Raw genomic sequence first — 12,989 nt, forward strand, 5'->3', positions numbered from 1 at the left:
TTCCAGAAGAAAATCTTCTGATGCACTGTCCAAGGAACGGCCCCTACTCGATGGATCCACTCTCGACCTAACAGAACATTGAAGTTTGCCTTAGAGGGCGTCACTATAAACATAGTAGTCCTCTTCACACTCCCAATCTGCACATCGAGCAGAATCATACCTTCAGGGTTTGAAGACTTGCCTGCATAATCAGAAATCATTATATTGTGAGGTTTCAGATCAGTCAAAGATTTCCCAAACCTCTTCAACATGGTTTTAGGCAGGATGTTCACAGCTGCGCCCCCATCGACCAAGACCTTATTCACTTCTTGCCCTTCGATCATCAAGGTCAGCAAGAGGGGCTTAAGGTGCCCTTTCATTTCCTCCGTGGGAGAATCGAACACAGTAGAATTGAACTTGGAGACAACCCTCGAGATCTGATTCACCCATATAACCTTGGACTCATAATTAGGGTCCTCAAAATAATCCTCTCGATGGATATCCTCTTGTTCATTCACAGCCTCCATGGCCCCAGCATACTCAGTTGGCAAAATGGACACTATTCCACAAATATCCTCTAGAGAATCCTCAAATTCGCTCTCGAAGCAGTCTGTGATCATATCTTCATCATCCTCTAAGAACTTCTGAGAGGATTCCCCTTTTTGGGGTACAGGAATCGAAAAACGATTTCCCTTAATACCTTCAAAAGTAGCTTTTCTCATCCTTTGCTGTCTCCTCCACTGAGTTTTAGTCAGGTTGTTGGAAGGTTGTCGAAAACTGCGTCCATACCCTCCGGTACTTGTTTCCAAATGTTCCTCAATTAATATTAACAGGCAACGCTCATGCACGCAAACAATAATATGAATCGAATGAACAATGCATATATTCCCAATACAAATCATGGTTCGTAAATAGTAAACATCACAACATCATCAGAAACGTATGTGAATGAAAGTTAAGTGCTTACAAGAGACATTAAACTAAACTAATCCTAATCTACAAAGGAAAAAGAAGAGTGGTCAAGAAGCAACCATACCCAAATACGATTCTGTACACGAAAGCCATATGCGTAGGCGGAGAGTGCTTCAGAGCTCTATTCAAGTATGAGTTTTTCCGACCTCTGTTACGGTCCGTAATCCTTGTATTTATAGAGCAATCAAGAGCGGTTAATTTTGTGCACGTACACTTCTAACTCATAACTGCTATCCACTATGCTTGCTACGTGGTCTTGAGTTATAACTTCCTTTAACCGTCCTCCCACGTTCATATTAACCTCTCGACCTACCTGTCCACACATATGTTAACTTCTCGATTTAGACGTTTGACCACCTTCATGTGACCATTGGTACTACACTTTTACTAGTTTTCGAGCACAACTCTTCTCGATCTCGAATATTTGCCACTGGAAGGTGTCCATCTTCATATCATTTTTCGAGGAATCTACATAATTGTTTCGACTTGTTTGTAATTTTTCGAGTGGGTCCAACACCTATATATTGCACTTTTGTTTCAGCTGAAAAAAAAACCAAAAAATAAAATATATTGAAACGTTACTTTATTAATAATAATGGTACATAAATATTTTATTAACCAATAAAAGAAAGTTAAGAACACACTACCTCTATGTTTTAGTTAACAGGCAGAGTCGAAACTTAGTTCCAAGATCGTCCAAACTTTTCCACAAATTTTACAATTTAATTAAAATACATTAATTATTTACAACAAGGTTATTGAATTTTTTTTAAGATACTAGTATTTTTTAATTAACTAAAAGTATATATTAATAAATAATTATTATAACGATAATATTCATTTTTTATCTTCATATTTTAAAACTATTTAATTCCTTAACTAATATATTTATTCAGAAAGATGGAGAGTAGCAGTGTGGAGTTGTGTTGCAGTTGTTGCAGTGGGAGTCAGTGTGATGGAGCAAACGAAGAAGCTAATAAAAGGCGTTTTGAAGAACAGCAATAACCCAGAGTTGGCATGGCATCTGGTGAAGCGTCTTCTATCTTCTCCTTCCTCCTCCTCTTTCACTCACACTCACCAACTTGTTACTATCACAACACGCATCCTCGCCGGCGCCAACATGCACCGCCAACTCCACCACCTCCACCACCTCCTCCTCTCCTCTCACCCCAACCACATGGCCCACTCTTCCATCACTTCCATGGTCCGGGTCCTCGCCCAATTGGGCCACGTCGACCAGGCCCTCTCCCACTTCAAATCCCTCCGAGCCCAATTCCCCTCCACACCTCCCTCCCTCCCCTTCTACAACCTCCTCCTCCGCTCCACCCTCCGCCTCAACCGCCCCGACCTCGTCACCTGCCTCTACACCGACATGCTCGCCGCACGTGTCGCCCCTCAAACCTACACCTTCAACCTCCTCATCCGCTCCCTCTGCGACTCCCGCGCCTTCGACCACGCCCTCCAACTGTTCGACAAAATGCCCCAAAAGGGATGCCTCCCCAACGAGTTCACTCTCGGGATTCTCGTTCGCGGCCTGTGCCGCGCCGGCCTCGCCAAACAGGCCTTCAACCTCCTTCACAATAACACTTTCTCCCACATTGCTAACAGGGTCGTGTACAACACTCTTGTTTCTTCGTTTTGTAGAGAGGACATGAACGACGAGGCTGAGAAGCTTGTTGAGAGGATGACCCAGCAAGGTCTGTTGCCTGATGTGGTTACCTTCAACTCCAGAATCTCGGCGCTTTGTCGAGCCGGGAAGATTCTAGAGGCTTCGAGGATTTTCAGAGATATGCAGATGGATGAGGCATTGGGCCTTCCTAGGCCCAATGTTGTGACTTTTAATTTGATGCTTAAGGGCTTCTGCAAGCACGGGATGATGGAGGATGCTAAGGGTTTGGTCGAGACCATGAAGAAAGTTGGCAAGTTTGTCTCTTTGGAAAGTTATAACATTTGGTTATTGGGGTTGCTTAGGAATGGAGAGTTGTTGGAGGCTCGGTTAGTTCTTGATGAAATGGCGGCCAAAGGTGTTGAACCGAATGCTTACACTTATAACATTATGATGGATGGGCTATGCAGGAACCATATGCTGTCGGATGCAAGAGGGTTGATGGATCTCATGATGAGCAACGGGGTTTATCCGGATACGGTTACCTATAGTACTCTCTTGCATGGTTATTGCAGCAAAGGGAGGGTTTTTGAAGCTAAAAGTGTTCTTCGTGAAATGATAAGGAATGGTTGTCAGCCTAATACTTATACTTGCAACACATTGCTGCATAGCCTGTGGAAAGAGGGGAGGACGCTGGAGGCAGAGGAAATGCTGCAGAAGATGAACGAGAAATGCTATCAGCCGGATACTGTCACCTGCAATATTGTGGTCAATGGTCTCTGTAGAAATGGAGAATTGGACAAAGCAGTTGAAATTGTAAGTGAGATGTGGACTAATGGAACAACATCCCTTGATAAAGGGAACTCGTTTGCCACTTTAATTAAGTCAATTGGTAATGTATCAAACTGCTTGCCTGATGGGATCACATATACAACTTTAATTAATGGTCTTTGCAAAGTTGGGAGGATAGAGGAGGCCAAAAAAAAGTTTATTGAGATGACAACGAAAAACTTGCACCCTGATTCTGTTACCTATGATACGTTCATACGGAGTTTCTGTAAACAAGGGAAGATATCATCAGCCTTCCGTGTCTTAAAGGATATGGAGAGAAATGGTTGCAGCAAGACTCTTCAAACTTATAATGCATTGATCCTGGGTTTAGGAAATAAGAAGCAAATATTTGAGATGTATGGATTGATGGATGAGATGAGAGAAAAAGGGATAAGTCCAGATATTTGCACATACAATAATATAATCAGTTGCCTCTGTGAAGGAGGGAAGGCAAAGGATGCGATTTCTCTTTTACACGAAATGTTGGATAAGGGCATATCTCCCAATATATCTTCCTTCAAAATATTGATTAAAGCCTTCTGCAAGTCTGGCGATTTTAAAGTAGCTTGTGAACTATTTGAGGTAGCTTTGAGTATATGTGGACACAAAGAAGCCTTGTACAGTTTTATGTTCAATGAATTGCTTACCGGAGGACAACTCTCGGAAGCAAAGGAGCTATTTGAAGCTTCGTTAGATAGATATCTCGCATTGAAGAATTTCATGTATAAAGATTTGTTTGAAAGACTTTGCCAGGATGAAAGGTTAGCAGATGCTAATAGCCTTCTTCATAAATTGATTGATAAGGGATATGGCTTCGATCATGCATCATTCATGCCGGTGATTGACGGCTTAAGTAAAAGAGGAAACAAGCAACAAGCGGACGAACTAGCAAAGACAATGATGGAATTGGCATTAGAAGATAGAACTGACGATAGGACTTACCAAAGCAGAAAGAGAATCATTCATGGAAAACTACATAAGGATGGAGGAAGTGACTGGCAGGACATAGTTAACAGGTATGGCCATATGGGTTATGAGATGAAAATAATCAATTACGCATTTTCTGGAATTCTGTTCATCTTTGGAAAACCAAGATTTTTAATTTGATGGTTTGGGTTTTCCGGGGTTAAATTATTTATTCAATTATTTTCTTGTTGTCTGTTTTGAACAATGACGACTCAAATTACTGAAGTTTGTAAGAGAAAATTGTTTTCGGATGATTGGAACAATACCATGTTGTAGATTCTGTGGGCTCACTTGTAAACCTTACTAGTTAGGCAGTTTCCAACTCAACCTGGTTGACAAACTCACACAAAGACATTTTATATTTTCATCATCATCGTCTTTGAAAGAGTTGATTTATCATGTGACAACTGACATTTAAAGTTGTCACCTGTTATTATTTTGTCATCTCAAATATATTAGTTCTATCAAACTATATGCGAACCGGAATCTTACTATTTTCGTCAAGACTTTGATTGTCACGAGTTCTATAATGTCTGTGGATTTTTAATGAGCGCTATCCAAAATTTACTTATGCTTCATATTCTTCCATCTTCACTAATGATCTATTACCTACTACTTGACAGGGATGGTGGCAGTGGAATTGCACTGAAAACTCTTAAGCGTGTGCAGAAAGGCTGGGGTCAAGGAAGTATAACTAGTTTGCAGTCTCAGCAGAATGATTTTCTTGATTACTATGAGTAGCAGATCTGAGAGCGTAAAGGTTTGAGGTTTGAAATATTAAAGACCTCTTTGTAAGTAAAGCAGGTCAAAGGGTAAGGAAATGTTGAAGACCGAAGGTTGGATTAAATTCAAGGTTTGTGACTCTTTGTTCTCATATGCTAAGGGAAGAAAGATCTTTATCTCTGATGCAGAATGTTAAGATTCTTAGTGAATTGAAAAGGGTTGGATGTAGCTGATACGCTTTTTTGAAGGTGAATCCTCTAGGTAAAATTAATAGAATAACTGTAATACTATAACAGTATCTCCTCGAGTAATTATAATGTACAGGGATTTTTTATTTAGCATCGTATTTAACATTCAAAATGTAATTTATATCCATAGTATGTGCATACTATAATTCAATTATGGATATGTTACACGTATAAGGTTCACCAATGAACCCAAGTTTATAATACATCCTTTAGGCTTAATAGGTTTTCATCTCTGGTATTTTCTTGTCCATTTTAGTTCCTACTTTTTGAATTTGTTTTAGTTTCTGAATTTACCAATTACTTAAATTTTATCTGAACAGTGATTTCCCATTTAAATTATCTACTAAACAGCGCATTGGTTTGTTTGAAAACACTGATAGTACACAGTTTTGTTCATTCCCTTCTCTTTATATCGGTATATCCTGTTCTCCTTCCCTATCTTAGTATGATTACCATACAACATTTTTTAATTGAAATTTATAAATATATTAAGGCTAAACCCAATGATTTTGCACACACACACACTATATAGTTTTTTATTCTAATTTTTTTTATTCTAGTCCTTGTAAAATATATTTTTTGAAATAGTCTTTGTAAAATTTTCCTTTTTTATTTTGTCCTTATAATATGCTCATTTTATTTTTGTTCTAGTAATATGTGAATAATTTATTTTTAATTTTCACTATTTTTTCTTAAAGAAATTAACTCAAAATGAACAAGATATTATAGGAATTAAAATGAAAAAATAGATATATTAATAGAACTAAAATAAAATTATAAGGACTATAATGAAAAAGTAAAATTTCAAGGAATCATAAACCCAATCCCAATGTAGCAACAAATTTCTAACGGTACAACAAAAGTAAATATATAACATCCAAAAGATAAAAGATAAGACCTAGTCAAAGACGTTTTAAAACCAATTCACGCGTTAAAAAGTTTCCAGGCAACTGAACAGAAATCAAATACACGAAGTATGGAAAGTGAAGGAACAGTGTAAATACCGGAGAAAACCATGTTCCCTAACTAATCAACTCCCTTTCATCGTCTTCTAATCTTAATTTTTGGGTAACGTATAGCAACTTTATTTTGTTGCAGAATACTTAAAATGTCATCTGAAAATATTAGGAATGAAGCAAAGAATCTTAAACTTAATGAAAGAGATCTATCATGGACAATAGCTTTATTCATATTAGTTTCCTACTAACATAACATGAAGTTGGTGCCATAGACAACAACATTATTATTCCCTAACACAACTACTACCTAGCTAGCAAACTCCACAATTACTAATTCCTAACTAAACATATTGGTTGGAACAAGCTTGAACCATTGGCTTTGGGGATTGTCCAAACACAAAGAATCCTCATCTCCTATGCAGATGCATTTGTTGGTCACTATCTGGGAAGTATTGGAATCCCTCTCCAAGCACAAAAGCCCCCCTTTCTTGTCCAAGGTAGCTAAGTGAAGACCAGTCATTGAAACAGTTTTCCAAGAACTTTGTGGAGACAGACAATCTTCTGAAAGAGTTGGAGGAAGCCCTTCACCAGCTGCCTTTAGACACAACGCAGAGTCCATCAACCTAATTGGAGATCCATTTCCTTCGAAATTCCATAGCCTATTAGTCTTACAATTACCCATCACAAGCGTATTAGTATTATTCACATGAACACAGTAACCAGTCAATGGATGGAACATTATATGGGACTTTGAGGCCTTTGAATTTGGATCTGCATAAGAAGTAAATCAAGTACATTTTAGACATACAATGCAAAACATACATGTAACATATATTATTATGTTTACAAATATACCAATAAGTCTGATTAGATATAAGTTTAGAAACGTTTTTTCAAAAAGTAGCCTGTATTTAAACAAGCTTTTTGTATGATGAATATACCTTGAACCATCCTTTGTAGAAGCTGGAATTTTTGGGAGAAATGTGGGTCTCTATAACTTTTCCAATCGTCGTTCATGACACCATAATGTTCCCCAGGTCCAACTCTGCCTTGTCTATAGTAATAGCTTCCTTGGAAAGCCCACAAGCTCCATTCCAAGTCCACGGAGGCAAAATAAGCCGCAACGCATGCAAGGTATTTGTTATCAGCAGAATCTGCACCGGTCATGTCGTAGCCAAATTCACTCACAAGCAAAGGTGCTGGATTGTCACCACTCAGAAGAAAGCTTGATTGGCTGTGCAACGTTTGAAGGACAGAGTGGCACACCCAATTCACTGGCTGCAGATTCCACTTTTTTGAGTCTCCTGAGAAGGAATATATATGCGACTCATACACGATTTTGTTAGTGAAGTTTAAGCCAAGAGCCTTGTTCTTCAAGAAGCTAAGGTCGTTGTCAAAGCTTATCCCTGAAATAACAACTAGAAAATCGGGGCTGATTTCGTGAATTGTCTTCGCTCCTTGCGTCACGTACTTGTACCAATCCGGCAAGTTTTGACGTGAACCCCTAAGCTCGTTTCGCAAGTCCATCGCAAATACCTACGTAACACATGCAAAAATATAAAGCATTAAATCACTTAAAGGTAATTTCTTTTTTATACCCAAATAAATGAATCACTTCTATTTTCTCTATCTCTCTTCTTCTTGTCACATATGTTATCAATTACTTATTTCTTTTTTTTATTTCTCTCGAGCTCTTGGGTATTAAAAAAAATTCCATAAAAAAACCTTGACTTTAAGATATATCACATTGAATAAATTAAATATTTTTGCATTACTTACATTGCGTTTACCCTTGAAGTGGTGGGCTATAAAAGCCAAGCCTTGAATCCATTCATCAGTGTTGAAATGTCTGTCACCGAAGAATCCATTCTGATCTTCCTTGGAACAGCACCACTTTGGCAAACTAACGTGGTTATCAATGAGCACCATGACGCCGTGTGCTCCTAGAGCATCAACCACAGCCTCATAGGCTTCAAGATGGGTCATGTTCAAGATGGTAGGGTTGTGTTTGTCGATTGCTGTCACCATCTCAGGAATGTCAAGAGTGGAGAAGGTGTGACGCACGGTTTGGTTAGCATGGCGAGTGAACATGTACGTGGCATAAGACAAACGAACACAGTTGAACCCCGCTTTGGCCACGTTAGCGGCGATATCATTCAAGGGCATTTTGTTAAGGCCCTCAGCAAGCATTGGCTTGGCATGAGCCACCCAATGAGCGCAGTGAAGCTTCACGCGTTTTCCTGTTGCATCGTCGATGATCCATCTCTTCTGAACTGAGAGAGGCATGGAGTAGCAACATGATGTGAATATGGCCAAAAGGCACCACAAGAGAAAGGAGGTTTTACTCATCTTTCTCTTTTTTGACTAAGAAAAGTAGAAAACACTTGGTTACAACCTAGCTCTATGTCTGTTTATATAATAGTTCTAACTTTTTAAAACTTTAAATGTTTGGTCCAAGTTAGTTTTGATTTAGTTCAGCTTAACACTTTAACTAACTTAAAACAAATAGAGAATATTCTCTTTACTTGATCCCTTACTTTTTCCTTTTTTTATTTGTATAATAAATATTGATTGGTTGATTTTTTTTGTTTTAGTTTGACTATATACAAAATTTCATTTAATTTTTTTTTCTACTACTAGTATTTCGGAAAACTGTTTTTTAATCTGTATTTTTATTATAAAAAGTAATTTTTTTAATTCGTAAACTGTTTAAGATATTTTAAACTAAGCTGATAATTTCTACCTTTTCAATTTAAATTGTATTATAATAGTTTTTTGTTTTAAAAAAATATTAATAATAAAAAATAAATTTTAATATAAATTATGTTAAAAGAAAAATACTCATCTTCTATATGTCTATCATCCCTAATAAAAATTAGTTATTATTTTTATTGTGAAAACTTCATATCATATCAATATTATAGTTATAAAAACAAATATTTTTTTTTTATAAATTTAGTTATAATAAAATTTCATTTTATATTTAAAATATTTATTTATTATAAATTACTATGGATATAAATAAACATAATTATCTAATTTATCATGACTTCACCATAAACTCTTTTCTTATGTTGTGTTGTGTACACACATTACACACCTGTTGCGAAAAGTTTCATCTTACTTTCAAATTGCAACAACCCTTGCTTCATTCTTATCTTATCCGAATTTTCCTCACTCTCCAAACAGAATGCGTTTTTTTTTTTTAATCTCCATAACTTTGGATCTCTCTGACTTTATAACAAAACACCTCATGTTCTCCTTCTCCATAACATTGAATATTTCTAGATCTTTATCTCCCTCAAACTTTTCTTAAACCCTCGTCTGAAATTTATAAGGTAGATACAAGGTTTAAGAAGAATATGTTACAATCATATGATTACATCATAGATGGAAACATTGTGGGTTATAATCATTTTGTTAAATTTGAGTCTCAATATCAATCAACCTTCTTTCAAGTTTTATTATGCTGTAAGCATTTTTTTGGGACTAAGCTCTTACGGAGATTCATGGTTTCTTAAACTTTTGAAGCTTTTTATTTATTTATTATTATTATTATTATATAATTTAATGTATTCAGAATTAAGTTCAATAATTAATTGGGAGAGATGGGTCTCATCCTCGAAGGATTTTCCGATTTTGTCTTCTGAATCATATGATTTTTCCTAACTAGGAGTCTGAAACATCATTGACTTTTAGTTTCTTGATCTAAATAAATAATCTTTCATTGTCTGCACATGTAGGAAATGAAATTGCGAGTGATTTGGAAATTGATAAATTAGGTAAAATTATATTACTTTTCTATTTTATTTTTTGCAACTTATTTTTCCATTTAATTTGCGGCTGGATATTAAGTATTTTAATCATCAGGATATTGAAAACGATAGAATTACCACTTATAATTGAAAGTGTTGAATCTATATTCAAGTATGGGTTCTAATTTTTGTCCCGAGGTATCTTTCACATCTTCACTCGAGATATGTATCATTTTAATTTTGCTCTCCATAATGCGCAGATCCGGGGAAAAGCTACTAAACAGTGAAATAAAGTTTTAGCTGGATCATTCCATATCGGAGATTAACTTAATTGAATATTGAGTAAATTATTTAAATACAGTAAAAGATATTGACATAATTTTATATTCCTGAGTCCTGACTTATGTTATCACTAAATTTTTTTAAAAATATTTGTGGTTGTGTTGGAGGTACTCCAAAAATCCGCGGGTACGAGACAAGCTATTAAAGACAACGCGAGAATTACTCTAATCAAACAGAGACTGAGTTACACTTTACAAAATCCATGAATAACGGGGTTCTCAAAAATGAGGATTTCGAGAGAATTCTTATTGATATACTCAAGGGTCGAAAAAAATGATAAGAGGTTACTAGTAGTTAGAGTTGGTTCAGAAAGGTTACTTACATAGTTACATGTGCATATTAACTGCTCTCAAAAGAGAATATGCAAAGATCGACTAAAAGCTGTTGAAAAGTTATTTAAGTGACATAGTGGGAAGCGGTTGTCCATACCATGTCAAACCTATAGAGAATTAACCGTTCTCATAGAAATTCTATAAATAGATGAAGCAAACTCATTTCAAAAGGTCAAAAACATTATACTTGCAAAATCTCACAATGTTCTGCCCGCGCATATGGCTCCTTTGTACGAGACTACCAAGTAATGTAATTTAGTCAATCATCAATAGTCCTTACATATTGTAATTATAACTTTGTGAATAATAAAGGACATGTACTGTCCAGGTCGTAGTCCAACCTGATCCCCTTATCGGCGACAGGGCGATCACAACCCTCTACTCGGTATTTGACCGACTGAAAGCTCAGCTTGGACCTAGTCGGTTAGAACCTGACTCGGCTTACTAGCTCGATCCCACTCGCCCATAAGGGGGATACTCGGCATTTGACTGATTGAAAGCTCAGCCTGGACCTAGTCGGTTAGAACCCGACTCAACTTACTAGCTCGATCCCACTCGCCCATAAGAGGGATACTCGGCATTTGACCGACTGAAAGCTCAGCCTGGACCTAGTCAGTTAGAACCCGACTCGGCTTGCTAGCTCAATCCCACTCGTCTATAAGGGGGGTACTTGGCATTTACCCGACTGAACCCTCAGTATGGACCTAGTCGGTCAGAACCTGACTTGACTTGTCCTCACTCGCTTCGCGCCCTCGTGATAAGAGCGGTTAAGGGAATCCCTTCATTCTCGGGGCCCAACAGGCCCATGAACAAGGTACCATAAAACCCAAAACCCTAGAGTTGAGAAGACATATTACACTTTTGAATGCTCTGACTTTGAGGCTTGACCTAGAAAAAAACCCTAGTGCACCCTTTGACTGGAACAGGACATGATTTCTGTAATTCATGTAAGTGTTGTTCATTCAATTCATCTTAATATCTATATGCATGGAACTTGTTTGGTGATCATCATCAATAAGCATGTGAAGATCTCTACATTTTAATTTATGTTCAAATTATTGATTGGTAACTAGAAAATTTATCATTTATACTGAAATATTGCTAGTTTAGATAAAAAAGAACCTATAAACAAAAATTACCACAAACATGTTAACTTTGATTTTATATAAAGTCGTATCTTATTTTAAAGGAAACTTTTATCATAAATAAAATAAAATAAAAATTTCACTAACAATTACGCATATTAGAAATTTGTTTCGAGAATCAATACAAACTAATTCTGAAATAAATATCTTCTTACAATAATCCAAACCAATAGATAAAGTTTTTATTTATTTATTGTGGGGCTTAGAATTAAAAAAGTTGTTTGAATAAAAAAAAAAAAAACCTCTCACGTTTCCGGCATAAGAAAAATGTATAACTTAATTAAACACTCAATTGTATATTATCATGATTTCAATTATGATGGTATTATCAACACTAATTATTTGATATCGGAAGCTCATCGTTATCAAACTTTTGCATACCTTAACAAGCATAAAAAAAAATTTGTTCAAAAAACATTTAAATTCAAACAACAAAATAACCATAAACACACACAAATTAAAAGATAAAGGTTTTGAGAAGAACCGATGGTTAAGAAGTGAAAAAGCAAAAGTTTCAAGAAGAATAAGATTGAGAAGCAATTAACTAAAAGTTTAGAGAAGTGGAGATTGGATAAGGCTACACGAGTCTCGAGAAGAATTTAACAAAAAAAATTTAATTTTTATCTTATAAAAATATTTTTAGAAATGTTTATCCAATTAAACCTTAAATTACTGAAAGTTTTGACAAGAACAAATATTATACTTTTGATTTATATTTCTATGTTATGATTTAAAAAAATATATGATTGTTGTTTCAAAGAGTAAAATTCTTTTACATCAGATAAATTTTACCCAAGTCATAATCCAATTTTACTATTATCAACCATTATGCTATAACTCAGCAGTTACATATAATTATGCGTAACTTTTGAAAAGGAAAAATGAAAAGACAATCAAATAAGACATTAATTCTTCACCTAAAAAAAATTAAGCAAAATGAATCATTGGAAGAATTAATCAAATGATGAAAAAATTTATTTAAATATATTTTTCTTAATTTTTAATCTCACTTTTAAAATAAAAGTAAATTAAGGTAATTTTCTTATACATAAAGTATTTATTATTTTATCACTTCAAATTATCATTTAAAAATTGAGTTATGTTTCTAATATAAGATTGTTGACACCAAGC

At 35.7% G+C, this 12,989-nt stretch overlaps 2 protein-coding genes across 2 annotated transcripts; one reads left to right on the forward strand and one right to left on the reverse strand.

Annotated features, from left to right (window-relative positions):
• The first annotated feature begins 1,758 nt into the window (after positions 1 to 1,758).
• Positions 1,759 to 5,554, forward strand: LOC109812008 (Pentatricopeptide repeat (PPR) superfamily protein). Its single transcript, XM_020375863.3, has 2 exons — positions 1,759 to 4,404; positions 4,978 to 5,554. The coding sequence occupies exons 1-2, from the start codon at positions 1,907 to 1,909 to the stop codon at positions 5,093 to 5,095; spliced, it is 2,616 nt and encodes an 871-aa protein (XP_020231452.2). The 5' UTR covers positions 1,759 to 1,906; the 3' UTR covers positions 5,096 to 5,554.
• A 937-nt stretch (positions 5,555 to 6,491) lies between these two features.
• LOC109812046 (glycosyl hydrolase 5 family protein) lies at positions 6,492 to 8,634 on the reverse strand. The gene is made up of 3 exons (XM_020375911.3): positions 8,064 to 8,634; positions 7,226 to 7,820; positions 6,492 to 7,055 (listed from the first exon to the last, which is right to left on the reverse strand). The coding sequence occupies exons 1-3, from the start codon at positions 8,631 to 8,633 to the stop codon at positions 6,622 to 6,624; spliced, it is 1,599 nt and encodes a 532-aa protein (XP_020231500.2). The 5' UTR covers position 8,634; the 3' UTR covers positions 6,492 to 6,621.
• Positions 8,635 to 12,989: the final 4,355 nt, after the last annotated feature.

This window comes from Cajanus cajan, chromosome 2, assembly GCF_000230855.2.
Source record: "Cajanus cajan strain Asha chromosome 2, NIPB_CcT2T_4, whole genome shotgun sequence".
Lineage (NCBI taxonomy): Eukaryota > Viridiplantae > Streptophyta > Magnoliopsida > Fabales > Fabaceae > Cajanus > Cajanus cajan.

Coding starts and splice junctions, on each gene's coding strand:
- LOC109812008 (XM_020375863.3), top strand. CDS start 1,907: ATGGAGCAAACGAAGAAGCTAATAAAAGGCGTTTTGAAGAACAGCAAT. Junction 4,405..4,977: donor TGGCAGGACATAGTTAACAG/GTATGGCCATAT, acceptor ACTACTTGACAG/GGATGGTGGCAGTGGAATTG.
- LOC109812046 (XM_020375911.3), bottom strand. CDS start 8,633: ATGAGTAAAACCTCCTTTCTCTTGTGGTGCCTTTTGGCCATATTCACA. Junction 7,821..8,063: donor ACTTCAAGGGTAAACGCAAT/GTAAGTAATGCA, acceptor TGTGTTACGTAG/GTATTTGCGATGGACTTGCG. Junction 7,056..7,225: donor TCTACAAAGGATGGTTCAAG/GTATATTCATCA, acceptor CTTCTTATGCAG/ATCCAAATTCAAAGGCCTCA.